General features: G+C 45.1%; 1 protein-coding gene across 1 annotated transcript in view; it reads right to left on the bottom strand.

Annotated features, from left to right (window-relative positions):
* Positions 1-26,621, bottom strand: part of RPA1 (replication protein A1) — a 210,108-nt gene that overhangs the window by 55,362 nt on the left and 128,125 nt on the right. Inside the window, exon 14 of the mRNA XM_069226140.1 lies at positions 7,768-7,944. Within this exon, the coding sequence (XP_069082241.1) occupies positions 7,768-7,944 (177 nt within the window). The remainder of the gene's footprint in view (positions 1-7,767; positions 7,945-26,621) is intronic.

The raw sequence follows: 26,621 nt of genomic DNA, 5'->3' as shown, positions 1-26,621 counted from the left end.
TCTGATGATCTGGTGGATCATGATGGTGAACCCATGTTCGATCCTATGTCGATTCACCATCCTAATTCGTCGGAATGGTTTCCTTCCGATCATGTTTCGGATTACATCTCCTTTTATTTGAGGCATGCGCTAGATAAAGCATCTAGAAGCAAGTTGAAGTCCGAATGTCCTTGACCATCCCTTTAAGGTGGCTGATACCCCCTCTATTGATCCCAATATGTGACTGTTTTTTTGTTTTTTTACTAAATTTGGGAAAGATCCAAAGAAAGGGGTTGATCGAGCCTGGTCGAACTGCCAGGACAGACTTCTGGACCTAGCTGGACCTCTGACTAGGATTTTTGATTTAGCCGAGAAGGCAAAGATGGAGGGCACTCAGGTGGATCCTGAGGTAGTTTCAAATTGGGCTCAAAGAGCGATTTGCATGTTAGGCAGTGCCAACGCCTACATTTCCCAGGAGCGGCGCAATAGTCTTCTGCTCAGGATTGATCCCAAACTTAGTTCTTTGTCATCCAAAAAGGAAGGACCCAATGCGGATGGCCTTCTCATTGATGATTCCTTTATAAAGGAAATAAGCAGATATGTCTCTGCATTTAATTCTTTGGACAAAGCTTATTCGTCAATGAAACTGATTTTTTCCCAATGTGTTTTTGGCAAAGGAAGGGGTCAATTTACCGGCCGTTATTCTACAAGAGGGCAATCCCTTGGCAGAGGCTCCTCCATCCAAGGCAACCAACTCGACTTCTACCAGGGGTACAAGCTCCAATTCTACCCCTGCTAGTTCCGCAGAGGCCGTAACAGGCGATACAGATCCAAAGGTGACCAGCTTGCAGGAAAGAACTTCCAGTTCTGGCCTTGTCCCCCCTGCCCCTCTTCTTCTACTCCCCCCCTCCCCCCCACAAGACAAGTTTAGTCTGGTTCATGATGAAGTACAATACTTACTAACAAAACAGGCCATCGAAGAAGTCATTTACAACCCCTCCGGTTTCCTCAGTACCATTTTTCTATTTCAGAAGAACAACAAGAAACATCGTCCTGTTATAAATCTGAAAGATTTCAACAATTCATAGTATACCATCATTTCAAGATGGAGAATATTCTCCATCTCAGAAATCTCCTTCTTCACAACGATTGGTTGGTCCGAATAGATCTTCAGGACGCCTATCTTTCAGTGCCTGTTTATCCCTCCTTCAGAAAGTTTCTTCAGTTCCAGTGGGGGACTTCTTTCTTTCAGTTCAAAACTCTTCCCTTCGGCCTTTCATTGGCCCCTCTGTGTTTCATCAAGATCCTCAAACCAGTAGTGGCCTTCCTCAGAGGTCCAGGGATAAGGCTTATCGTCTATCTCGACGACTTCCTTATCATGGCACAGGACAAGTCTTCCCTTATAGATCAATTAAATCTTTGTCGGGAACTCCTGTCACGTCTGGCGTTTCTCATAAATCTTCAAAAGTCCGTCCTAATCCCTTCCCAACTTCTCGAGTTTCGCTTTTTCATAGTCAACACAGTGGAGTCTGTGCTTCAACTTCCTCAACACAAGATGTCTTTGATAAAGAAAGAGATTTGTCACGCCTTATCTCTCCCTTGCTGTTCCTTCAGATCCCTAGCACGTCTGGTAGGCCTTCTTTCTTCCTCCATTCAGGCCATCTTTCCCAGTCCTCATCATTACAGAGCTCTTCAGAGTTTGAAAATCTGTCATCTTCGCAAAGGCCTGGCCTACTCGGATCCGGTCATTCTAGATTCAGAGTCCAGGGAAGAGCTCTCATGGTGGATGAGTCATTTAGTCGCCTGGAACGGAGAACAATTTTCTCTGCCTCCCCAGATCTTGTCTTAGAGTCAGATGCAAGTCTGACAGGTTGGGGTACAAGATGTGGTCTACTCTCGACTGGGGGTCCATGGTCCGTTCAGGAGTCCTCACTGCACATCAACTGTTTAGAGATACTTACAGGTTCCTTTGCCATCCAGTCCTTTACAAAAGACAGGGTAAAGTGTTAAATTCTTCTGAGAATGGACAATCTGTCTTCAGTCAGGTACATAAACCACTTAGGCAGAACGAGATCCAAACCTTTGGCCCTTCTGGACGAGAGTCTGTGGGAGTTTGGTCTCCACAGAAATATTTTGGTCAAGGCAGAATACCTCCCAGGCAAGCTGAACGTAGTGGCATATTGGTTTTCCAGACATACCCAAGACTCAAGCGATTGGCATCATCACCCTTCCATATTCAAGCTCCTTTCTTCGCTCTTCGGAAATATGTCTATAGACCTCCTTGCTTCAAGGATGAACTCAACTTCCTGACTTCAGTTGGAGACCCGGTCCATTAGCTTTAGCCACAGATGCTTTCCTACAAGTATGGCCTCCCTCTCTCCTGTACACCTTTTCCCCCCTTCCTGTTTATTGCTCGAGTTCTAGCACAGGCCCGCAGACAACATTCTTCCCTAGTTCTTATCACTCCATTCTGGCAGTCACAGCCTTGGTATCCGATCCTCTTGGAATTTCCTCAGACCTTCCAGTATTGATACCTCCGTTTTCCGAACTTCTCTTGAACCCTCAGGGTCAACACCACAATCTCATTCTAGAGGGCTCAATTCATCTCACAGCGTGGAGAATTTCGGGGCTTCCTGGAGAACCCCAGGAATTTCGGAGGAGGCTGTCCAGTTCATTCAACAATCCTGGGCTCCGGGTACTTCAAGAGTCTACGGCTCCGCTTGGTCAGTGTGGTGTAGCTGGTGTGTGGACAGGAATTCCAATTCCGTTTCAGCAGATGTTACCTTAGGGGTAAATTTTCTGGCTTTCCTAGCTTCTCAAGGTAAAGCGTACCATACGGTGAATACTTATAGAGCTGCAATCTCTTCAGAGCAAATCAGGGTGGATGGAAGACCAGTTGTGGAACACCCGTTGCTTTGCGGACTTTTAAAGGTAGTATGTTTTGCTAAACCTCCTGCTACAAAATATAATGTCATGGGATGTTGACTGTTCTTCGACTCCTTCTCTCATGGCCGGATAATGCTGATTTATCCTTGAAACATTTGTCTGCTAAATTGACTATGATCCTGTGTTTAGTCTCTATCAAACTTGTTCCACATGTTAAAGCTATGGATGTTTCCTCCTTTAATTTTTTCTGCTTTAGGTGTTTATTTCCAAGTGTTTAGACGTACCAAGACTAATTTGCCTTCTGTCCTTTATCCCTTTTTTTTCCTTCTCAACCTAAATTGTGTGTAGGTTATTTTTTGAAAACTTACGTTTCTCGAACTGGAGATCTCAGGGTTCCCTCCTCGTCTCACTTACTTATTTCCTTTCAAAAGCCACACAAACCTGTCTCAACTCCCACCTTGGTTAGTGGGGTGAAATGGCTAATGTCCTTGGCTGGTCTTCCTACCCTCTCTTATGGTGCTCATTCAGTGAGATGAGCTTTGGCTTCTCGAGCCTTTTGGGCAGGAGCTAGTTTACAGGATATCCTCAGATCTGCAGACTGGTCAAACGTTAGTACGTTTAGAACCTTTTATTGTAAACCTGTTGATCATCCACTGGACACATATCTCATTGCTTTAAAACAAGCATAATATTAGCCTCTGGTCTTGTAATAAAATTGAGAATTTCCTAGCCTTGGTGTCAGAAAGGTTAGATTTTATTAAAGACACGAAGGCGAGTATTATCCCACCACATTTCTTTAACCCTCCCTGTTCCTTTCCACAGTGGCCACATCTTCAAACAATACCACCACTACCACCACTTCCGGTTGATCGGCTTCCAGTTTCTCCTTGCCTGGAAATTTCGTGTGGAAATTCTTACTCTCCAGTTGGTTTCTCTCAGTTCTTCATGGATCTCTGCAAGGATTTCCTCTTCTATCATGACTTTATATGTGGTTTTGTGGTTCCCCTCAGATTCTACTTTCGAATGACTTTCACAAGAAGAGAGGACTTGGTGCTCTCAGTCATGATTGTTATGAGGCGTCTCGTCATGGGATTGGTCAGCCCCACTGTGATGTCGTTTTGTAAAAACGTTTCCCCGGTTTTCTGGAATTTGTAGTTCTTTGCTACTATTTAAGCAAGTAGGGATAGTAATACTCGCCCCCACATGTTACATCATTGATGACACCTACGTCATTTTTTATATTATCACTGCAACATTTGCAATACAATTATCGATGAGAAAACTGTGCATGGCGGGGGCGACTTATACCTTAGGGCGCAAGTCATAGTTACCCTAGTTAACAATAACTGCTGAATTACTACCGTTTTGTGCCAGTAAATTCAGAATCTAACCATAACGTCCATGTGAACACCTGCTTTTTTTTTCAGTGAAAAGATACATATTTTCTCTTCATTATCTTATCAGGAGACTTTTCGCCATCTTTTTTTTTATAAATTCGGTAGATGCAGAATGAAAGGGACTGTATTAATACAGATTTAAAAGAGCAAACAGTTTTCGGTTAGGGTTATTACAGTTTTAAAATTACACGTGGTGTCATCGGTTGAGACTCTGGGCACAGACTAAGCGAGCCAGGTTAAATGATGGCTGCCTCCCGTGTTCCAGGAGCTTCTACTGGCGTGCGAGACACCTAATTGCCACAGCTGGCACGGAGGGGACGTCTTCTACAGAGACTGCGAGCGTGCCTAATCCGCCAGCACTACTGCCAGGCCCCAGGATATGCAGAGCGTGAGGAGCAGGCAGCACTCCACTGAGGGCCTCGCAGGGTCAAGAGGCACACACGCTACCGCCCGCAGGCGCTCCGCCACCATTTGAAGACTCAAATTAGCTTCTCAGTGCACGAAGCCAATAATGAATTCTTCTGAAACGGCCCTGGCTCTGAAGTTGGCACCAAGCAGGCAGCAGCTACAGAACAGACATGAGATTGCTGCACTCCAACACGTCAAAAGAAAAAACACGCACGCGCGAAATTTTCTTTTGAATAGTTTGGGCAAAATTTCTGGAAACTTGCGCTAAAATAAGGAGAAAAGCAAATCTAGCACTTAGCGCTATATTGTAGGGTAAAATGCGTCCTTGCATCCATTTCATCCCCAAAAAAGATCACCGAAAACAGGGGCCCGCAAACAGCAACTTTTCACGTTTCGGTCAATCTTGTTATTCCTGCATTATAGGGGAGTAATTTAGGGGTTCTCGTGTAAGAAGCATAATGAGAAATGCCCAAAAGTATGCCAATTATATTGCCATAATTTAAATTCCACCTTGACCTAGTACTTGGGTGCAACACTAGAACAGTTGTATCATATAGGCTCAAAGACCACATGACCATGGCGCTGATAGGAAGGGACAGGGAGAGCAGGACGGTAAAAAAAAAAAAAAAAAACCAAAAACGCATTCCACAAATATTCCCCTCTTGGAAAACGCATGACTTTCAAAGAGTAAAACACAAAAATGATGGGCAGAATGCTTGCAAAGTCTCAGCCACTTGGAACTTACTGTTCAGGCTGCAGTCCAGACCATCATTTTCACCCACTTTCCACTCCTGACAGACACCTGCTATATGCAAATACGCGTTGGTATTGCTCCAAAGTAAACCGTCCAGCCCGAATAGAAGCCAGGTTCCTTTTGAATGGGGACATAAGTAAACTCAGACTACTGTTAGCATACTTAGGTCTTGTAAGTAATGTGCAAAGGGTATGCCCAGACGTGGGTTCATTTCAATATGTGCCTCAGGGCTCCAGTTATACTTCCTGTTGAGAGAGGACCTGGCTTGGCCACTCAGGTTGTAAGGGGGGGGGGGGGGGGGGGGGGGAGGGGGTGAGGGGGGACAGAGATGCAGGCCAGTGCTTAATTTGTAATAAAATAAATAAGTGCCAGGGCCCTCCTCACAAGGCAACCTCAACTTGCACAACATATTGCCCCTGTCAGGGATGCCAATCGCAGTATCCACACAACTCCTAACCACCATACTGCTACAGGTGTGACAACTCATACTGGTCGAAGCCCTCTAAGCCATAAGAATGGCTTGGGTGGCAGGTATTAGTAGTTTACAATGTCTACTGCATTAGTAAACAACTATTGTTCTGGTTGTCTTTTAAATTACAAAAAACAGCGGCACCATATGGCACCTGTCAAGTGCCGAACACCGGGAACCACCGGCTCAAATTAAGCACTGAAAGACTGAACTGCATATACCTTATCTCTGTCTAGAGTGACACTGAGTGAAAAGCCACGGACTGCAATGCAGGCCCTTGCAATTACCAGTGGCTGACACTTTTGGCATTTCAACAATCTTTGCGTTTTCTTCAGTGCAAAGCCCTAGGCATAAAATGTACAGATATACATGGGTCCCTGCTCACTGTACTGTAAGGCACAAGCTATACCTCACTGAGGAGGCCAAGGAAGGCAGAAAAAAGTCTGGCGGTTGCATGTGTTCCGGTTAGGAGGTGGCTTGGCAGTTCGTACTGGACTCTTCCTATTGGAAGAGATCCAAGGTTCAATTGCATATACCTGGTGTTTCTCGAGTGGTATAGTGTGCGAAAAACAATAGCCCAGAAGGAAGCCAAGCGATTTCCAGCATTTGGGAGGTTTTGTAATACAGTGCACCCGTCTTGTGTTTTCCTGTATCAAATAGGATGGCCACCTTTCCAGAATCACTTCAGAAGACACTGTGTGCAAAAACATCAAATAGCGTTCATTGGAGAGCAGTGAAGGGGGAGGGCTCGGGGCTAGGAGTCGCGAAGCACAGTTTGGATGGTTAATTCCATCCCCTTCTCTAAATAAAGAGAACTTAAGAAAACCTGGGACAGATATTGTGATAATTTGATCAAACTGTTTTGAAGGTCAAATCAATTTACCACCAACTGGAGCAGGTCTGGAGTACTTGCAATTGCCACCTTAGAGACAAGTTTACATATTTATTAACTGGTAATCAAATGGAATGAAATAGCATTAGTCCCTGAAACACCAATGTTAAAGATCAATAACACCACAAATAATGAATGGCCAGTAACTACATATTGTCACCTGACCCAAAAAGAGATCGGGCTGCCTACTTAGGTTTTTTCCTGTCATATAAGACATATTGGCAGAGCTTAGAAATAAGCTCAATACATAAGCGACATAAATATCCCTAGACATGATCTCAAAAAATGTGAAAAATTCACTAAGGGGGGGAGGCAACATAACTAGATCTGACCAAGTTGGTACATTTTAGCCATGGACCTTAGCACAGTTAACATCTGAAGCTCGACTTTACCCAAATACGCTGGAATTAAGAACTGTACTCTAAATATGCACAGGGCCCATAAAAAGTGACACTTCCTAGGAAGGGTAGATTTTGGCCTTCTTATTAAAATCCCCGCTACCCTGGCTGTGGTCTAGTGGGCAAGGTGGAAACTGGAACCAGAAGACATGGCTTTTAACGCAGCCCCCATTCCACTGGCCAAGCTGGGTGCTATACGGCCATCTCTTTTTGCACTTAATTGTCAAGCTTTTAGGCCAAGATTGGGAGCTTTTAGAATCAATCTATATTTACTGGGTACAGACCTGTGTGGAACAAGGGACAATGCCCACCAGACCACACAAACATCTTCAGAAATACATAGCAGAAGATGGGATTTACATCGGCTCTGCCCACCCACTACTATATCAGACTTCACGTAAGCACTGGTATTCCCTTTATCTGCTGGACCAAGCCTTGCTACATTCTGTTGTGCCCCTCATCCGCGGCTACACCACCTTCAATGAAGAAGAAATTACAAACTCCATAACACCCAACCCCTCCCTCCCCCGTCCCCCCCAAAAAAAACAAGGCTGAACCTGAAGGCATTGTTCAGCATTACTCACCGACAGGATGAGCCGATATTTGAAGCTGGGGAACTCTTTGTCACATTTCTCACAGCGGAACAGCCCATTCTGTTGGTCTATCACTTTCTTGTTACACTCCGGAGAGGGACACGCCTGGTACATGCAGTTCTCTTTACGCAGGTACACAATAGTAGCAACGCTAGTAAAATAATCGGCCTGTTGAGAAACGAGATCATTTGTTTCAACAAAGCTTCAAACATTAGACATAAGTTGCATCACAAAAGTAGAATGAAAAGCATACTGGTTGTCCTAAATATGCCCTTCACGGATCAGACCACACTAAGTCCCTGTTCCCACTATGGAGGTTATTCCTGGGCTCCATTATCGAAAACGAGTAACCTAAGTATGCAATTTTTCAAAAACTAATTGCACCACTTTCTAGGCATGAGTAAGCCCTGTAGGAAATTGCCAGACGGCTTTAGCTTTCTTGGTACTTGCTCTGGAAGTCGAGAGATTTCACGCCCGACTGCTCAGCGTTTCTGGAGGCTTTGAGTATCAAGATTTGGGCCCCTGCCATTCTGCTTTAGAGCGAAATTGCGGGACAGCTAACAGTTCTGCTAAGTCCTTCGGCGACACAGGGAGCACACAATACGGTGGGTAACGTGGGCAGCTCTTGCAGATTCTGTCAGGGCTGAAGTAGCCTTCCTCTGGTCCGGGACTGACCTCTTTCTATTCCTATAAAGGACTGGGGGTTGGTGCAGTGCCAAGAAGCACGCCTTACTGTACACACATCTTTTAAAGAAGCTTGTATTTATTACTTTAAGGAATGCTTCCTCAGTGATCACTCACCAGTAGCCACTGGCAATACTCTGAATTCAGTCTTACCTTTGCGTTCAGTAGGGTTATAGTAGAAATTCACTATCCCAACTGCATGGACATGCTTACTTCCCGGCAGCAGTAGCTCTCCAGTAGAATAATCACACACACTGAGTTGTCAATCTTCATATGATGAAGTTCATTATATGGAGAAATCGTGCCATCTTCTGGTAGGCACGGGATAGCATTTTGCGGACTAAACAAAATAAATCTTGTCTACTGTAAATTTGATGAAAATCACTCATGATGTGGACCGCAAAACTACCCAATACTGTAGACACTATATTCCGATTGCACTTCCCCACGTTATTGTACAAATTTCAAGGCAATTCGTGCATCATAAATAACATACTGTGAAACACTTGTTTCTAAGCCGTCCATGCTGGGGAGGCGGGTCGCACTGGTAAGTTAATTTTTGTAATAAAGTGGCCACCTACTCTAGACGTGCTTACTGTGCATTGGTTACTAGAAGTACTAATCCCAGCTACAGGTGTCTGAAGGGGGAGTGGTAGCAAACACATTTAAGACCGATTGCCCCACCACTGCCCCGTGCCAACCTTGCAAAAGCCACAAAAAAGTTTAGTAAACTACTGAACTGTATACCATGTAGTATATGCATGGATGAGAAAGATACCACAATATATCAAAAAGTAAAATATATTTTTGTGAAGTATGAACCCTGAGACTGCCTTCCAAAACGCTGAGATCCAATGAGTCAATACACAATCCATAATGCTTTGGTAACAGGGAGGGTGGGCCTGGCCTATGGAGCAATCAGGCAGTGCCTGAAGAACAGATCTGAAAGGTCAGCGTGTGAGCCTTTTGTTCCTGTTTGTGGGCCTGTTTTATGATCTGTTTTTTATTGATTTCACGGATATTACCACAAACATTGCCTGCAGCAAGCACAAATGCATGTAGTGTCCCATACATGCAAATTATCTATACAACTTGTCTTTACAAGTGGAAAACTGTCCTGATTTGAAGATATGGGGCACATTTTTAACTATCTTACCACTTTTATTTTGGTGTCCCGGCCTATTTTCTGTCCCAGTCTCGGCCTGGTAACAGCTACGTCATTGGGTTCTGGTGCAAATGGCACCAAGAGTTGATTGGTATTTCTAAAGCTACTTATCCGGTCTACATAACACAGTGGAGCCTTCGTGCCAATGATGTGTAGAACATGCTGATCTGGTTTGTGAATCAGGAACAAAAAAACAGTACTATTCCCCACAGAACAACACACTGGCTTAAGGTGGCGTCTGAGCAGCCTAGAACGTGAAGACAACTACTTCATAACTATAAGTGACGTAACATTACATACCCTGTATCCATCTGAACGTAGCATTTAGTGATGTAGATTCAAATTTTTGTTTTTTTAACTTCTGCCATATAGTGATGGACCCAGATGTTTGCAACTTGCTGTTCTTCAAAGATTGAAGAGTCACAAGATATGTTGCGACTCATCCCGTGGTCCAGAATGCATCAGCACACTGGTTCCACCTCAGATTGTTTTTTGCTCAGCAGGCAAGTAGTGCAAGTGGAGCGTAGTGTTGAAGACAGTGTGCGCTGTGCCTAATAATAGTGAGAAAACTAAAAGACAAGAAAACATCTGTGATCATCGCCAGCTTCCAGGGAGGAGGGTGGATGTGAATCTACAGCACTACACGATACAAACAAATGGTTAATGGATAACTAACTTTTTCCAATCTTGTGGCTGTAGATACACATGCTCTGCAGAGCCTATAAAGCAGTTCCTCTCTGAAACAGTGGCTAGGTGACAGATGATGCAAATGTTTGAAAAAGTTCCTTAGTATTGCTTGGCCATCTATAGCTTGTTGACATGCTATGACACCTACATAGTAGTGCCTGGTCAAAATGTGTAGTGTTGATCAAGCAGCAGCCTTACAGATGTTCATGAGACATATATTACCTAGAAAGACTAATATGGTTCCTTTTTAACTGAGGAATGTGCTTTTGGAGGCACAAGTACTGTGCACTTGGCCTTAGCATAACAGCTCTGAAACCATTTAAATATCTTCCTACCAATGCCAACTTTAGAAACAGCACCCAACTTGGGGGCTTTGGCAATGGATACTTTATGAATGTTTAGTTCCATCAATATAACACACAAACACAACATTCAGAGTGTGAAGCACCCTTTCAGCTACAGCCTCGTTGCTGGAAAAAAGCAGTTAGCTCAATAGTTTGGTTGATGTGAAACAGTGAGAAAAAAATCATCAGAAATGTAGGGTTATTAGCAGAAACTACCCCATCTATATGTACCTGAAGACATGTCGTCTGTTTTGGAGCTTGTAGCTCACCAATACACTGGAGTGAAGTAATTGCTATTAGGAAGGCTACCTTTCAAGATAAGAACTGTAAGGTACACAAGGATATAGGCTCAAACGGAAGACGAGTTCTGTGAGGACCATGTTCACTTTCCATATCAATACAGGAGAGGTCTTTGGAGGAAATACTCTTTAAACCTTCCATGAAAGCTTTAATTACAGGGGCATTGACAATAGATGAATGTTGTCTGCTTGGACATATGATGCAATTGCAGTTAGAAGCATGAAAGGGTAAAGGAGACCTGCCATGTAAAGATGCAGTAGGGAGGAAACAAGCTCCTGGACAGAGTCTGCAAGTTTAGAAATGTAGTTGTGCATGACCCTTTTCCACTTAGCTGCGAAACAGGCATGGGTAGTTGGTTTCCTGGCCTCGCATAAAATAGCCATGTATTACTGTGAGAGGTTATGGTAGCAAGCTAAACACTATAAAACCAGTTGCAAAATTGCGAGAGTGAGCAGTTTGGGATCTAGGCGTCTTAGTTGAATCTGATGTTGACTTAAAAGGTCTAGCCTGACTGGAAGTTTCATGTGGGGACTGACAACTTAAGGGGCAGGGAGTACCAGGGCTGCCTTACCCAGGTTGGTGCAACGAGATATGAGAGTTATAGACAATTGCCTAAACTGCCGTACTACACATGAAGGATGAGGGAAAGAGGTGGAAAAGTCTAAACAAATATCACCAACCAGTTCAGCTACAGTGTGTTGTCCAGGAACTGTGGGTGCAGGCAACTGCCTGCAAAGCTTTGGCATTTTGTAATTTCAGCAGTGATAGGTCTATTGTTGGAGTCAGCCAACGTTGGACGTACTTGTGGAGAACTTGTGAGTAGTTTCCACTCGTGGACCTGTTGATGTGCCCTGCTGAACAGGTCATCAAAATCATTCTCCACTCCTAGTAGATGACCAGCTAACAGGTGAATGTTGTGGTGAGTTGCCCAAAGCTAGATCCCCTGTGCCAGATGACAGGGCTGGAGGGAGTGGGTCTCCCACCCTCTTGATTCCAGATTAAACATGGGTATCATAATGTTTATCCTTATAGGTACTGTTTTTCACTTTAGAAGCAGGAGAATGGCGTTGAGAGCTATAATCTGATGAGTAAATCTTTCATATGATTGATGAGACAACCCTGGTGCTGTGGAGCACAAGGGCCTTGAATTGTTATACGGTGGAGGTGAGCTGCCAACCCCACGAAAAATGCATCTGTAGTGATTGTCACATGCAAGGGGGCATAGAAATGGCCTACCGAGCAACATGTTGTTTCTGTGCCACCAAGGAAGAAAGTGCTGAGTCATGGCCGTTACCAAAACTAGATCCTCACAATGCTCTTCTGCTTGCACCCACTGCCATGAGAGGGTCTCACATAAGGGCTGCATGAGGAACCTGGCATGTGGTACAATTGTTATGCACAAACATTTTCATCTGTTTCATTACAGTGCAGACAGTGATGGGACTGTGTCTAAGAAAAAGAAAAAAAAGCCAGCAACTATAGGTACGCAACCGCTCTGTTGGTTGGGGTATACTTTGCCACTTTCCACATTCAGAACTGAGCCCAGGAAGGGCTGAATTTCCTGGGACTGGAGATACAAGTTTTGCACAGATGGTAAAACCAAGTCTGTGAAGGACAGACACTGCTAGCCGAGTGTGAGCTAAGCATTGTTGTTTGGTGCCGTTCTTTATCAACCAGCCATCTACGTACAGAAACACAGGAACGGTGTTTCTGCCAGATGAGTTGCAACGACCACCAGGCACTTTGTCAATACCTTTGTGGGCTGTAGTAGCCTGAAGGGCAAAACCATGCACTGGTAGTGTTCTCTGCTTACCACAAAAGTGGAGATACAGGTAGTGTGCATAATGTATAGGGACCTAAAATTACAATCTTTCAGATCAAGCACTGCCAGGAAGTCATCTTGAAATAGCAAGGGATGACATCTTGTAATGGGCTATGTGGAAGTGTTTGGAGGAGATGAACCTGTGGTCAGAGGTCAAGGATCAGTCAGAATGAGCCGTTCTTTTTGGGGGCTAAGAAAGTACAAGGAGTACACCCTGCACCATGTTGGTGAAGGGACAGCAGCATCCTTTGCTAGGAGCAGCTGTACCACCTCCTCCAAGAGATGAAAGTGTTCTGAACTCAATAATGTTTTTCTACTGTGGCAGGAAATGCCTTATTCATCTGCCAACAGGTGAAGTGTGGTCTAAGGGTGTGAGAGAAGTTAAAGTTTTGCAGGCGAGGAGCCCCCTGCACTGCCACCCCTATCTTTCCCTGCTCTGTAGTCTCCCTCCTGAAAAAACTAAAGATTGTTGATAAGGAGGTCTGTTGGCCGAGCCCGAAAAGTAGACTTTGGAGTGGGAGGTTTTATAGCACCAATAGACTTTGATAAGACAGCATCCTTTTTTATTTTCTCAAGCGTCTGATTGACAAGAGGGCTGAACAGACACTCTCCATGAAAAGGTACATTTAAAGAGGTGGTGTTGCACCTTTGGCCTAAGCCCTGACATCCCAAGCCAGGAATGTCCACGAAGGAGGATGCTAGTGTTGATCCCTCTAGCTTCTGCATCTGCTGTTCTGTTTTGCCCTCCTGTTCCCTTTTGCGGTGAGCTCCAGGAAGATGCTTGATGAGCTTTTCTATCTGCTTCCAGGGGTACCAGGTGTTACAGCTCCAAATGGCACATTTTCCCTGAAACATCAATCTTTTTGATTCTTTATTGGAAGAGCACTATACTCTGTGGCTTGTACCAAATCGCTTTACAGGAAGTGCGCATCACCAATGAATTCTGGACAATGTTCCTGCAAATAAAAGCTGGACCATTTTAAAATGCCCTTCAGCATCGGAAGGGAACATGCGGCTCTGTTTTGGACGTTTCCAGGAGGAAGTCATTCTCATTCTCCACAGTATGGAGCTTGATCTGTTGATGTTGATAAGCACAATGTATTACTGCATGGTACACGGTAGTATCATCCGGTGGGGATGATTTAGTGGCCTATGGACTACATAATCCTCCCAAGGATCATCTCCCACTTGAGGCCTAACTGGCTCTGCTTTGGGTTCTATAGGTAGTAAAGACTGCCTGCATCAGAGTCTGTGTCTTGTGTCTCAGGTGGTGTGGAGTGTGTGGACAACGGAGGTGGTAGGGAGGAGGTTTGGAGTGTACTGTTGTAAAGAGTACAGGGATGGCAGCCACATGTCCAACCCTCTTAGGGCTTGATGGTGTAAAAGGAGAAGGAGATTCAGGTTCTTCCCCAAAAGCAGTCTGTCTTTTTTGGAATGGGGATGAGTCCTGGAACCAGAGGTCTGGCGAGTATCTTGCCAGTATTAGAGTAAATAAAGAGTTTTTTGCTTTTCATCCAGGATGTCAGCCAGTCTTTCAAAGATCAACCTCTCGGAGGTGTCTCACCTCAGCATCAGAGGGGCCTCAGCCCAGACTTTGGTGCCTTTGGGCGTCGTCTCTTCGGCATTAACGTCAGCTGGGTGGGGTTTGTCAACAGCATGCAGCCACCTACGATGTGGATTTAGCTCCAAGGAAAGCTTCCGTTTTGGCACTCAGTGTGCCTTTTCAGTTCCTGGGCACCAAACAGACAGAACAGAATGAGGATCTGAGCTATTCATAGGTTAGCTTGACATCAAGCAAGGCCTCTCCAGAGTCTGGCACAAGCCAGTCAGACATGTGCAAAGGTAGTATTTAAGCCCTTTTCTGCTCTTCTCTCGGCTTAATGGAAGACGCCCGCGGGTGCAGTGGTGTTTCAGCTGCTGGTGACTTAGGGTCTCGAGAGTGACCGAGAGGCTCAGCCAATGTACGTGGTGTGACTTGTCTTCTGGCCCAAAACTGGCTCCTGCTGTGGTGCTTACTACAGTAGTTCGACACCTTCCTCTACAGAGGCCTAAAAGAACAAGGCCTCAGGTTCTTCATGCTCCTGGCCCAGAGAAAAGTGGGAAGGGCTGACCTTTTCCTCCTCTGCCCTAAACTATGGGGTGTTGCTCGTACCTCTCGGTGCTGCATCTTGTAATGCACCCACCTTCTCTCCCTCCTATGTCAGTGAAAGGGAAGAAAGGCATTGCAAGCCGTATCTAAACGTTCTTGGGAGAAACAGAAGTTGTAGATCTCGTGGGTGACAGCCCAAAAGTATTTTGAGTTGCACCTAGGACAGAAATGGAATGAAGTGTGTTGCATAACACAGATCTCAATGTATTCGAAAAAAGCCTAAACCATCCTCAAAGGGAAATAGTGAGTGGGGGCCACAGTCCATCGAAGTATGTTCGACTTCAAAGTCCTACTCTGAAATGTATTGAAAACATTTTCAATGCAATATAATTTTAGTTACTGGGGAAGAATTGGGAGCTGCAAAACTTGAAAGGGAGCAGAAAAAATTAATATGGTGCATGTAGTGCTTAGACTTCAGAAGAGCATCCCAAACCTCCTATAGCCCGATGGTGGAAGAAAACAACCTTAGGTGGAACCTGTGTGTTGCTGCATTCTGGACAAAAGGTGGCATCACAGCAGGTCTTGTGGCTCAGACTTCTTCAAAGAAAAAAAAAACAAGTTGCAAGTATCTGGGCCCAGAACTATATGGGAGGAGTATGCATAGCATAAGTATCTACAGTAACATACGCTACAAACAGAATATTAAAAAAGAAAAAAATAGAAAAGAACACAGCCATCCTCAGAAGAGGGTGGAACAAACATCAACAAATCATCTGTGGGAATATCAAATAACCATTTAAAAAAGAAAGCTATTAAAGGTAAGTATCTTTTCCTCATCTTAGAAAGAACTAATTGTAGGAGAGTGCCACAGTAGGCATGGTTAACCTCCCACTTTTTGCCTAATGTTGATGCCAACTTTGATTGCAAGTGTACTGGGACCCTGCTAACCAGGCCCCAGCACCAGTGTTCTTTCCCCAAAAACTGTACCTTTGTTTCCACAATTGGCACAACCCAGGCACACAGTTAAGTCCCTTATAAAAGGGACCCATGGTACCAAGGGCCCTGTGGCCAGGGAAGGTCTCTAAGGGCTACAACAAGTATTATGCCACCCTAGGGGGACCCCTTACCAAGAACATACACACTGCCTTGCAGCTTTTGTGTGCTGGTGAGGAGAAAAAGGCAGTCGACATAGCACCCCTCTCAGGGTGCCATGCCACCCCCTACTGCCTGTGGCATAGGTAAGCCACCCCTCTAGCAGGCCTTGCAGCCCTAAGGCAGAATGCACTATACCACAGGTGAGGGCATAGCTGCATGTCCAATATGCCCCTACAGTGTCTAAGTCCATTCTTAGACATTGTAAGTGCAGTGTAGCCATACTGAGTATATGGTGATCTGGGAGTTTGTCATTAAGAACTGCACAGCTACATTAGGGCTTCACGGAATACTGGGAAGTTTGGTATCAAACTTCTCAGCACAATAAACCCACACTGATGCCCGTGTGGGATTTTATGAAAAATGCACACAGAGGGCATCTTAGAGATATATGTTAGTGTGTTAGCCAAACTGCTAGTGTAGGACTGACCGGTCTGTGCCAGCCTGCCACTTTCAGGCAAGTTTCTGACCACATGGGTGAGTGCCTTTGTGCACTCTGTGGTCAGAAACAAAGCCTGTCCTGAGTGGAGGTGCTTCACACCTCCCCCCTACAGGAACTTTAACACCTAGCAGTGAGCCTTAAAAGTTCAAGCCTCCGATTACAGTGCCCCAGGGCACTCCAGCTAGTGGGGAGCCACACAGCTAAGATAACTCCAGCTCACCCCCTTGGCACAAGCAGTCAGGCTCATCTCAGAGGCAATGTGTAAAGTATTTGTGTATATATACACACACACTAAGTGAAAATACCACAAAAGTACTCCACACCAGTTTAGAATAATAGCCAATATTCATCCCAGTAAAACAAGACCAAAACGACAAAAATCATATGTACACAACCACATAATTCACTCATAAGAGATTAAATGCAATTGTAGTTCCTTGAAATCAATGAAGTGTTTGAATGAGGGAAAGTACCAGAGATGCGTAAAAAACGGACTTTGCGGGCTGCACGGGAAGTGATTTGTCGAAAGAGCCAGAGAGGAGTCAGTTTCTTACTGCTGGAGGAAAGGTGATATATTGTTCATGGCACAAAGCGTTGTTACCTTACAGCGGTGCAGTGTCAAAAGAAGGAAATGGTGCCTAGGGTGGATGTGTCAGAAGTCAAGCTGCGATGTGTCGATCTCACAGCGATGAAGCAGGCGCTGCGTCAGTCAGGGCGGTGCATCACAGATTTCAGTGATGTGGTGTTCTTAACTCAGACAGCAGTGGTTCTTCTGTTGCACTGGAACGGAAAGCTAGGGCCTGTGTTGAAAACAGTGGTTATTGCATCAAGCGGGGATCACACTCCGGTGCAGGCAGCGCCGATACGCCAAGTACTTCCAGCGATGCGTTGGTTCAAGATGAGGCAGTGAATTTTCTTTTGGTAGCAATAAACACCTCCTTCAAGGGCTCAGACTAGATGTGGCTCCACTTGGCAGGACAGGGCTCTCAGCAGAGGAGCCCAGGTGCTGGCAGATGAAGTCTTTGATGTCCATGAGACTTCTCAACTTGAGGCCTGCTCTACTCAATCCCTGGGAGAACCTTACAAAGCAGGATGTAGAAAGCAAAGTCTAGTTCTTTCACTCACAGGAGAGAAGCAACAAGCAGCAGGCCAGACCAATAAAGCAACAGGCAGAGTGGCAATCCCTCCCATGGCATCTAGCTCTTCTTCCTGCCTCCTGGCAGAATATCCTCAGTATAGAAGTGTTTTGAAGTTGTGGTGTCAGAGGTCCAGTACTTATACCGTTTTCTGTCTTTGAAGTAAGCAAACTTCAAAGAGAAAGTCTTTGTAGTGTACAAGATCCTGCCTTTCCTGCCCTGGCCCCAGACACACTTCAGGGGGTTGGAGATTGTTTTGTGTAAGCACGGACACAGCCCTAATCAGGTGGAAGTGTCAGCTCCTCCCACCACAGTAGCTCAGGAAGGCCCATCAGGATATGAAGGGCACACCTCAGCTCCCTTTGTGTGACGGTCTAGAGTGAATTCACAAACAGCTCAATTGTCATCCTGACCCAGACATCTTTTCAACAGACAGGAAGCGGCACAGACTGGTTAAGCAAGAAAATGCCCACTGGCATTTTCAAACTTACAACTCAAAAACAAACTTCACCAAAAGTTGTATTTTTAAACTGTGAGTTAAAAGACCCCAAACTCCATATCTCCTTCTGCTCTCAATTGGAAATTACACTTAAAAGATATTTCAATGCAATTCCCATGTTACCCTATGTGAGAGATAGTCCTTGCAATAGAAAAAAACACATTTAGTAGTATTTCACTATCAGGACATTTAAAACACACCAGTACGTCCCAACTTATAAATACACTGCACCTTGCCCAGGGGCTGCCTTGGGCCTACTTTAAGGGTGACTTACATGAAGCAAAAGGGCAGGTTTGGGCCTGGCAAGTGGGTGCACTTGCCAGGTCGAAATGGCAGTTTAAAACTCCCCACACAGACACTGCAGTAGCAGGTCTGAGACGTGTTTACATGACTACTCATGTTGGTGGCACAATCAGTGGTGCAGGCCCACTAGCAGCATCTGATTTACAGGCCCTGGGCACACATGGTGCACTAGATTAGACTTACTAGTAAATTAAATATGCCAATCATGGTTAAACAAATCACCCATACAATTAAGAGAGACACTTGCACTTTAGCGCTGGTCAACATTGTCCAGAGTCTTAAAGCCAGCAAAAATGAAATTCAGCAAAGGATCAAAAACAGGGGGGTCAGCAGCCAAAAGATAGGGGAAACTACACCAAGAGCTGACAGGCCTAACAGCCATGATTTAAAACAACAACTGTTTAAAATCAGCTGTACCTGCTTCTCCACCTAGTAATCAGAAAAGAGCATCATAACTATCTAGAACTGGAACTCCTCTCAAGATAACAAACATGGAAGCCTTGCTCCTCCCAGAATAGGTGCTGATAGTAACAGATAAGTACTTAGCCAGCTTGTAACAGAAGGTAACACATGGCAACCCAAAAGGGAATAGTCTGTTTCCAAACAGCCTGGCCCTTCAGGGTCCTTTTTCAGATACAGCCTGTGCAACCATTCCCCTGCTATTTAGGAATGTCTTTTGAGATATGTAGCAGAAATATCACGCCAGACGAAAAGGATAAAGTTTCCTTTAAGGGCACCCTACTCATCCACAGGTGCCTTCCCATCATTAGTTTGTGAATATCCCTGCACCCTTGTGGCGAGACGAAGTTTTCCATGATGGTACAGCTGCATGCATTAATCATAAGCGACCCGCGCAAATCATTGCACTAGCTAATGCCCTCGAAATTTTCCATCATCGGAAAAAGAATAAATTGGTGCATTTTTCAGACCGATTACAGGGTGCCTTGATAACAGAAAATAGCTTACAGACTAACATTAACAGAGGCTCCATAAAAGTCACTTATCATACGTTTACGTGCTGCCTCTTTCCCATTTTCATCTTGTATGCAGATGCAACAGCAACTAAGAAGAGGCGGAGGAGGAGGTGACGACAGCACTGGGTAGATTAGGCCTAGCCAAACAAGTTGCACAGAACTTTCTGGCCAAATGGGACAACACTGCTGGAAGCAGTAATGAGGCACGTGACAGGAGAATGCAAGCAGGCTAGCTCTTGGCTATACAGCACATTTCTGACAAATCATCATATATCAGGCCAGTCCGATGCCTCATGATGGATGCAATGAGCATGAAGACAGATTGATCCTCACCCTCGCACCCCCAGCCAACCCATTTGTCTAATGCTGTTAAGGTAGGTTTTCAAAATGTCCACCTGTAGTCAGCAAAAAAAAAAAAAAGAAAAAGGAAACCTACCATAAAACACCATCACTCACTGGTCACACATGAAGGGTAATAATCATCACTAGTGGCCAGCAATAATCTCTCAGCCTTTTATTTGTATTAGTGGCTGAGAAACAGGACACCCGGCATCAGAGGGTCAGACATGAGAACTGTAGGCTCTTCCCTGATCTTCTGGAGTGTTCTCAGTATTTACGAAAGAGGAAGAAGGAAGTAGGGGAAGGGGAGCAGAGCTAAGTGAAGGGAAGGAAATGTAAAAGGAGGAAGAGCAAGAGAACGAAACAGAGGCGATGAGGCTAAAGGGGAGGATGAGAGAGGAGGAAACCAAGGTGAAAGAAGAGCAGAAAGAAGGAAGAGGAAGGAGGAGAAACGAAGAGGATGAGGTTATAGAAAAAAGGATGATAAACTATACAGGAAAGAGCACCGAACTTGACTACTTAAGGGTGCCAAAACCAGATCAGATCCCGCTTCCTTTCCCCACACTGTTCTGAGAAGACTCATCTAAGTAGGGCTGCATTGGATCTTCCAGTGTTGCAAAGAAAATAATCCACATGCAACAAGATCTTTGTGAAGGCCGAAGGAGAGGCACTGCGGCGTCATAGCAGTGTCCTGTACTTCTTGGACTGTTTTCCAACCATACAAAAGAAGTACTTACTGTGTTTTCTTAGTTGGAAGGAGGCTACCTGAAGGACTACTGAGTAAAGTGATTGCTTTGAGTTGCTTCTAGTACCTGCGCCAAAGTCAATGTTTTGAACCTCTGCAGTGGAGGAACACCTTCAGATCCTTAAGACTTAAGATTGGGCTGCCTTCTCCTTTATCTTTACAAAGTTATACTGTGAGCAATATCTCATTATCAAGTCAGCCTAATTGACTCTAAAAGAAAGTGAGTCTTCATCTCCTGCAGCTGCTTTTGGGATGCCACCAATGCAGTGATGGGCTTGATGGTAGAGGCCCATGAAAGCTACAGGACATAGCCATCTATTACCACTGCATGGACCCATATATCTGGGTAGAGAGGAAGCATCCCCCTAATAAAGTTGTGTAGGCCTCGTAGCATGGTGTACATGAGAGTGGTTGAACCTGGAAGAAATCACTTAGACTGAGTGGCCCATGTTGAGGCAACAACAGAACACTTGTTCTTCCCACCTGAAAGCGCCTCCTTTTTGATTGCCTGCTCCCTGAGAAAAAGGAGCTTTCAAGCCAGGGGTTTGGTGCAAATCTTGAAATCCTAGAAGGCCTTGCTACTTGAAAGAGGAGCTCTGAGTGGTTCTACTTTTATGGAACTCTACGATTAGACCATGACTTTGCCTGTCTTATACTACACGAGGAACCCATTTACCGGTATAGTCTATTTGTGCACGTGGACTCTTTTTGCTCCTTAATGATTGCCAATTACTTCTTAGAAAGGTTAAGGTGTGCAAAGTTTATGTCTGTAGGTGCCAAGCCACTAGCAATAGGTGAGCTGACTCCGGATGGAATGTTTTCCTCCCTTGCATAATTAATAGGTTTGCTTTTGTAACCTTTTAACATGTTCTTTGGACAGTGACATTAGGTGCCAGACCAATGCAGGCTTGCCCACATCAGGGCTGTTAGGAGCATTTGTACTCTCTATATCCTGCATTTGCAGATTACTTTAAGTCACAGTGGTACTGGGGCAAACAATAAGCAAATATCCCTAACCAATTCAATGACAGTGCACTTCCCAGGGAGAGTGGGAGGTGATACGCGATGTAAAGTTTTGGCATTTTTGTTTTCTGCCTTGCAAACATGCACATTGTTGGTATGCCCCAGTCTGCAAAAAGGTTGCCTACACCTTCCTGATTGAGCTCCCATTCATGAGACATGCATCGGTCTACTACTACATTTAGCTAGGTGGAGCACTAACTGGGATCTTGATCCTTATGATCCATTTCCATAATTCTTCGGCTAATTTGGACAGGGTTTATGTGTTGTTCCCCTGTTTGCTCAAGTAAACCAGTGCTATTATATTTTCTGTTTGTATCAACAGGTCCATTTCTTTCATTTGTGTCCGTATGGCCTTATCCCTAGAAAAACGGTAATCAGCTCCACCATGTTTACCATTTTAGCAGTTTTTTTAAAATTTAGCTTGTAACAACCACTAGGTAGCTCCACTTCCTCTAGTTCTGTGTTGTCTCATTAGCAACTCAAGTAATGGTCTCAGGCGTAGTCTGGCATGCAGTAAGATTAAATAAATGAAGCCATCAGCCTTATTCTCTTTACAATCCTTACGCTCCAACATCAACACACTTAGTAAAGACCAATTCTTTCCTACAGTCTCAAAACCCTCTTTTCTGTGAGGGTCTATCAGTGCAGTTTTTGAATTGAGGGGTGTTGCCAAGAACACATTTTCCTGTGCCGGTAATGGGAACGATTTCTTGAAGTTTACTTATAATCTCAGTCTGTGCAACATCTGAAAACACTGTACTGGTGCTCTTCTCACATTGCAGGAAATAGTTCCCCTTCATTAGACGGATGCCTGGGTTTCAATGTACATGTATTGACTGCTTTCTGAGATAAGCTGCTGCTACTGCAAGACACTTTGGACTGGACTTTATCCCAATGGGTAGTATTTTAAACTGATATTGAGGATCCCAGTTTACACATCTAAGGTATTTGTGATGATATTGATTCATTGGCACATGAAGGAAGGCACCTTTTAAGACTATTGTTACCACATAGTCTTCCTTGCCCAAACAGGAATGACTTCCTGAAATGTTATCTTGAATTTGTGTGTCTTGACATCTTCGTTTAAGAACCCAAGGTATAATTTTAATCTTACCTTCTGCTCTGGTTTGGGAAAGTAGAGAATATATGTAGGACGTTGGCTCTGTATGTACTATTTCAAAGTAAGAAATAGCATGCGCAGAGTCCAAGGGTTCCCCTTAGAGGTAAGATAGTGGCAAAAAGAGATAATTCTAATGCTCTATTTTGTGGTAGTGTGGTTGAGCAGTAGGCTTATCAGAGGGTAGTGGTAAGCATTTGTTGTACATACACAGGCAATAAATGAGGAACACACACTCAGACAATTCCAGGCAAATAGGTTTTTATATAGAAAAATATATTTTCTTAGTTTAGTTTAAGAACCACAGGTTCAAGATTTACAAACAATACTTGAAATGAAAGGTATTTCACCCAGGTATCTTAGGAACTTTGAATCATCACAATAGCATGTACAGTTTTGGCAAAAATGGCAATAAGCTATTTTAAAATTGGACACAGTGCAAAATTCAACAGTTCGTGGGGGAGGTAAGTATTTGTTAGTTTTTCAGGTAAGTAAAGTACTTACAGGGTTCAAAGTTGGGTCCAAGGTAGCCCACCGTTGGGGGTTCAGGGCAACCCCAAAGTTACCACACCAGCAGCTCAGGGCTGGTCAGGTGCAGAGGTCAAAGTGGTGCCCAAAACGCATAGGCTTCAATGCAGAAGGGGGTGCCCTGGTTTCAGTCAGCCAGCAGGTAAGTACCCGCGACTTCGGAGAGCAGACCAGGGGTTTTTTGTAGGGCACTGGTGGGGTGGGGGTGGGGACACAAGTCAGCACAGAAAGTACACCCTCAGCGGCACAGGGGCGGCCGGGTGCAGAGTGCAAAAAGGCGTCGGGTTCACAATAGGTTTCAATGGGAGACCCAGGGGTCTCTTCAGCGATGCAGGCAGGCAAGGGGGGGGGCTCCTCGGGGTAGCCACCACCTGGGCAAGGAAGTGGGCCACCTGGGGGTCGCTCCTGCACTGGAGGTCGGATCCTTCAGGTCCTGGGGGCTGCGGGTGCAGTGTGTTTCCCAGGCGTCGGGTTCTTTGAAGCAGGCAGTCGCGGTCAGGGGGAGCCTCTGGATTCCCTCTGCAGGCGTCGCTGTGGGGGCTCGGGGGGGGGGGTCAACTCTGGCTACTCACAGGCTCGCAGTCGCCGGGGAGTCCTCCCTGTAGTGTTGGTTCTCCGCAGGTCGAGCCGGGGGTGTCGGGTGCAGAGTGGAAATTCTCACGCTTCCGGCGGGAAACGTGTGGTCTTTAAAAGTTGCTTCTTTGTTGCAAAGTTGCAGTCTTTGTGGAACAGAGCCGCTGTCCTCTGGAGTTCTTGATCCTTTTAGATGCAGGGTAGTCCTCTTAGGCTTCAGAGGTCGCTGGACCCTGGGGGATGTGTCGCTGTTGCAGGTTTTTCTCGAAGTGGGGAGACAGGCCGTTAGGGCTGGGGCCAAAGCAGTTGGTGTCTCAGTCTTCTCTGCAGGGCTTCAGGTCAGCAGTCCTTCTTCATCTTCAGGTTGCAGGAATCTAGTTTCCTAGGTTCTGGGGAGCCCCTAAATACTTAATTTAGGGGTGTGTTTAGGTCTGGGAGGGCAGTAGCCAATGGCTACTGTCCTTGAGGGTGGCTACACCCTCTTTGTGCCTCCTCCCCGAGGGGTGGGGGGCACATCCCTATTCCTATTGGGGGAATCCTCCAAAATCAAGATGGAGGATTTCTAAAGGCAGGGGTCACCTCAGCTCAGGACACCTTAGGGACTGTCCTGACTGGTGGGTGACTCCTCCTTGTTTTTCTCACTATCTCCCCTGGACTTGCCGCCAAAAGTGGGGGCTGTGTCCAGGGGGCGGGCATCTCCACTAGCTGGAGTGCCCTGGGGCATTGTAACACGAAGCCTGAGCCTCACTGCTGGGTGTTACAGTTCCTGCAAGGGGGGTGGGTGAAGCATCTCCACCCAGAGTAGGCTTTTGTTTCTGTCCTCAGAGAGCACAAAGGCCCCCACCACATGGGGTCAGAAACTCTTCTCTCAGCAGCAGGCTGGCACAGACCAGTCAGTCCTGCACTGAACAATTGGGTAAAGTACAGGGGGCATCTCCGAGATGCCCTCTGTGTGCATTTTTTAGTAAATCCAACACTGGCATCAGTGTGGGTTTATTATTCAGAGAAGTTTGATACCAAACTTCCCAGTATTCAGTGTAGCCATTATGGAGCTGTGGAGTTTGTTTTTGACAAACTCCCAGACCATATACTTAATATGGCCACAACTGTACTTACAATGTCTAAGAATAGACTTAGACACTGTAGGGGCATATTGCTCATGCAGCTATGCCCTCACCTGTGGTATAGTGCACCCTGCCTTAGGGCTGTAAGGCCTGCTAGAGGGGTGACTTACCTATGCCACAGGCAGTATTTTGTGTGCATGGCATCCTGAGGGGGACATGGCATCCTGAGGGGGATGCCATGTCGACTTTGCCTTTTTCTCCCCACCAACACACACAATCTACAATGGCAGTGTGCATGTGTTAGGTGAGGGGTCCCTTAGGGTGGCACAACATATGCTGCAGCCCTTAGGGACCTTCCTAGTCACAGAGCCCTTGGTACCACTGGTACCTTTTACAAGGGACTTATCTGTGTGCCAGGGGTGTGCCAATTGTGGAAACAATGTTACATTTTAGGTGAAAGAACACTGGTGCTGGAGCCTGGTTAGCAGGGTCCCAGCACACTTCTCAGTCAAGTCAGCATCAGTATCAGGCAAAAATCGGGGGGTAACTACAACAGGGAGCCATTTCCTTACAATATATCCATGTGTTTCTTTGCACTGGTGGATCTGTTTCTATGGTAATTTTCTTCAACAAATTACAGCCTCAGATAGTATGGTCCTTTCTTGGTTGTTGTAGGCTTGGCTCTTTGGCATATTTGTTGTTGGTGTGCCTTGTATTTCTATGCACAGTATCCATGTTTAGTATTTTTAGGTTGTGTTTTCGGTTTATTGAGGGAAAACTTGGTGGCTGTACTACTAGCTCACTTCCTGGCTGTGATGACGAGGGAGTCAGGTTCTTCCTGGGCTTTAATGCAAGTGGGGTCTTATGGAGAAAGTCTATATTTCTTCTCCACTATAGGCGTAATAGCTTTGCAGGAACCCGGTTCTTTAACAACGTCCTTTCACTATAGTAAAACCCTAAATAGAATAGGGGAATAGCGTTCATTTTCTCTATAAAGTAAGTAGAGTTCGATGAAGAAGGAACATTCCTCTTCTTTCTCTAGCTTCACCCTGCTATAGCCACAGCCCTTTTAATTACTGAATAACAGACAAATTGAGTAGCAGATACGGTCAAGTGGGTTATGGTTCTACCTCCACTAATAGAGAGACTGCATCTATCTGATTCCATGTCTGATTCACATGCCTCCTTGCTGTTATGTCCTCCTCTGTAAGTAAGGATCCTGTGCCAGAGGCTTTGGTTCTAGTATAAAAGGACTGATTCTTCTTTCTCTACATATGTGTCTCTGGGTCTAGTTTGTCCCATTACACTTGGAATTTTATTTGATGCCATGAAAGCAGCGAAATCCTTCTTTTGAAAGATGTCTGACATTTTGGATTTGAGCCTACATTTTTGACTGTCGAAGAAGAAGATCCCTTCAGGGTCTTATGTTGGGTTACAAGGGATGACTGTTTTTATCATTCCCCCATCCTTGATCCTGGTCTATCCCGAGCCCATTAGTTTAGGTTATTTTGCCACCGTGGTATCATTTGTTTTCTCTTATCAGTGTACTACATCTTTATCCTTCCAAAATGTGTTTTGCACGTTGAAGCCTTAGGGTTTTGTGGCACTGAAAGGATCTCTTTTGTTACAGTTTGAGGTGTTTTGATGTCAAAAGGAGTTTAGTGCTCTTCCCCTTCTGCTTTCTCTGTACCATCTAAGGTGCCCAATTCCTCCTCATCAATGAGCCAAATTCTGCCAACTCTGCCCTTTCACATGAGCAACAGTGTATTGTTCCCACCTTTGCTTTTTTTTTTTTAACTTTAAGTCTTAGGTTAAAATGGACACAGATCTTACAGGTCTCTGATTTATGGTCCTTTGAA

The sequence above is a fragment of the Pleurodeles waltl genome, chromosome 3_1 (genome assembly GCF_031143425.1).
Source record: "Pleurodeles waltl isolate 20211129_DDA chromosome 3_1, aPleWal1.hap1.20221129, whole genome shotgun sequence".
In the NCBI taxonomy this organism is placed as follows: domain Eukaryota; kingdom Metazoa; phylum Chordata; class Amphibia; order Caudata; family Salamandridae; genus Pleurodeles; species Pleurodeles waltl.
Note: the sequence above shows the minus strand (reverse complement) of the source record. Positions and strands in the feature narration are given on the sequence as shown.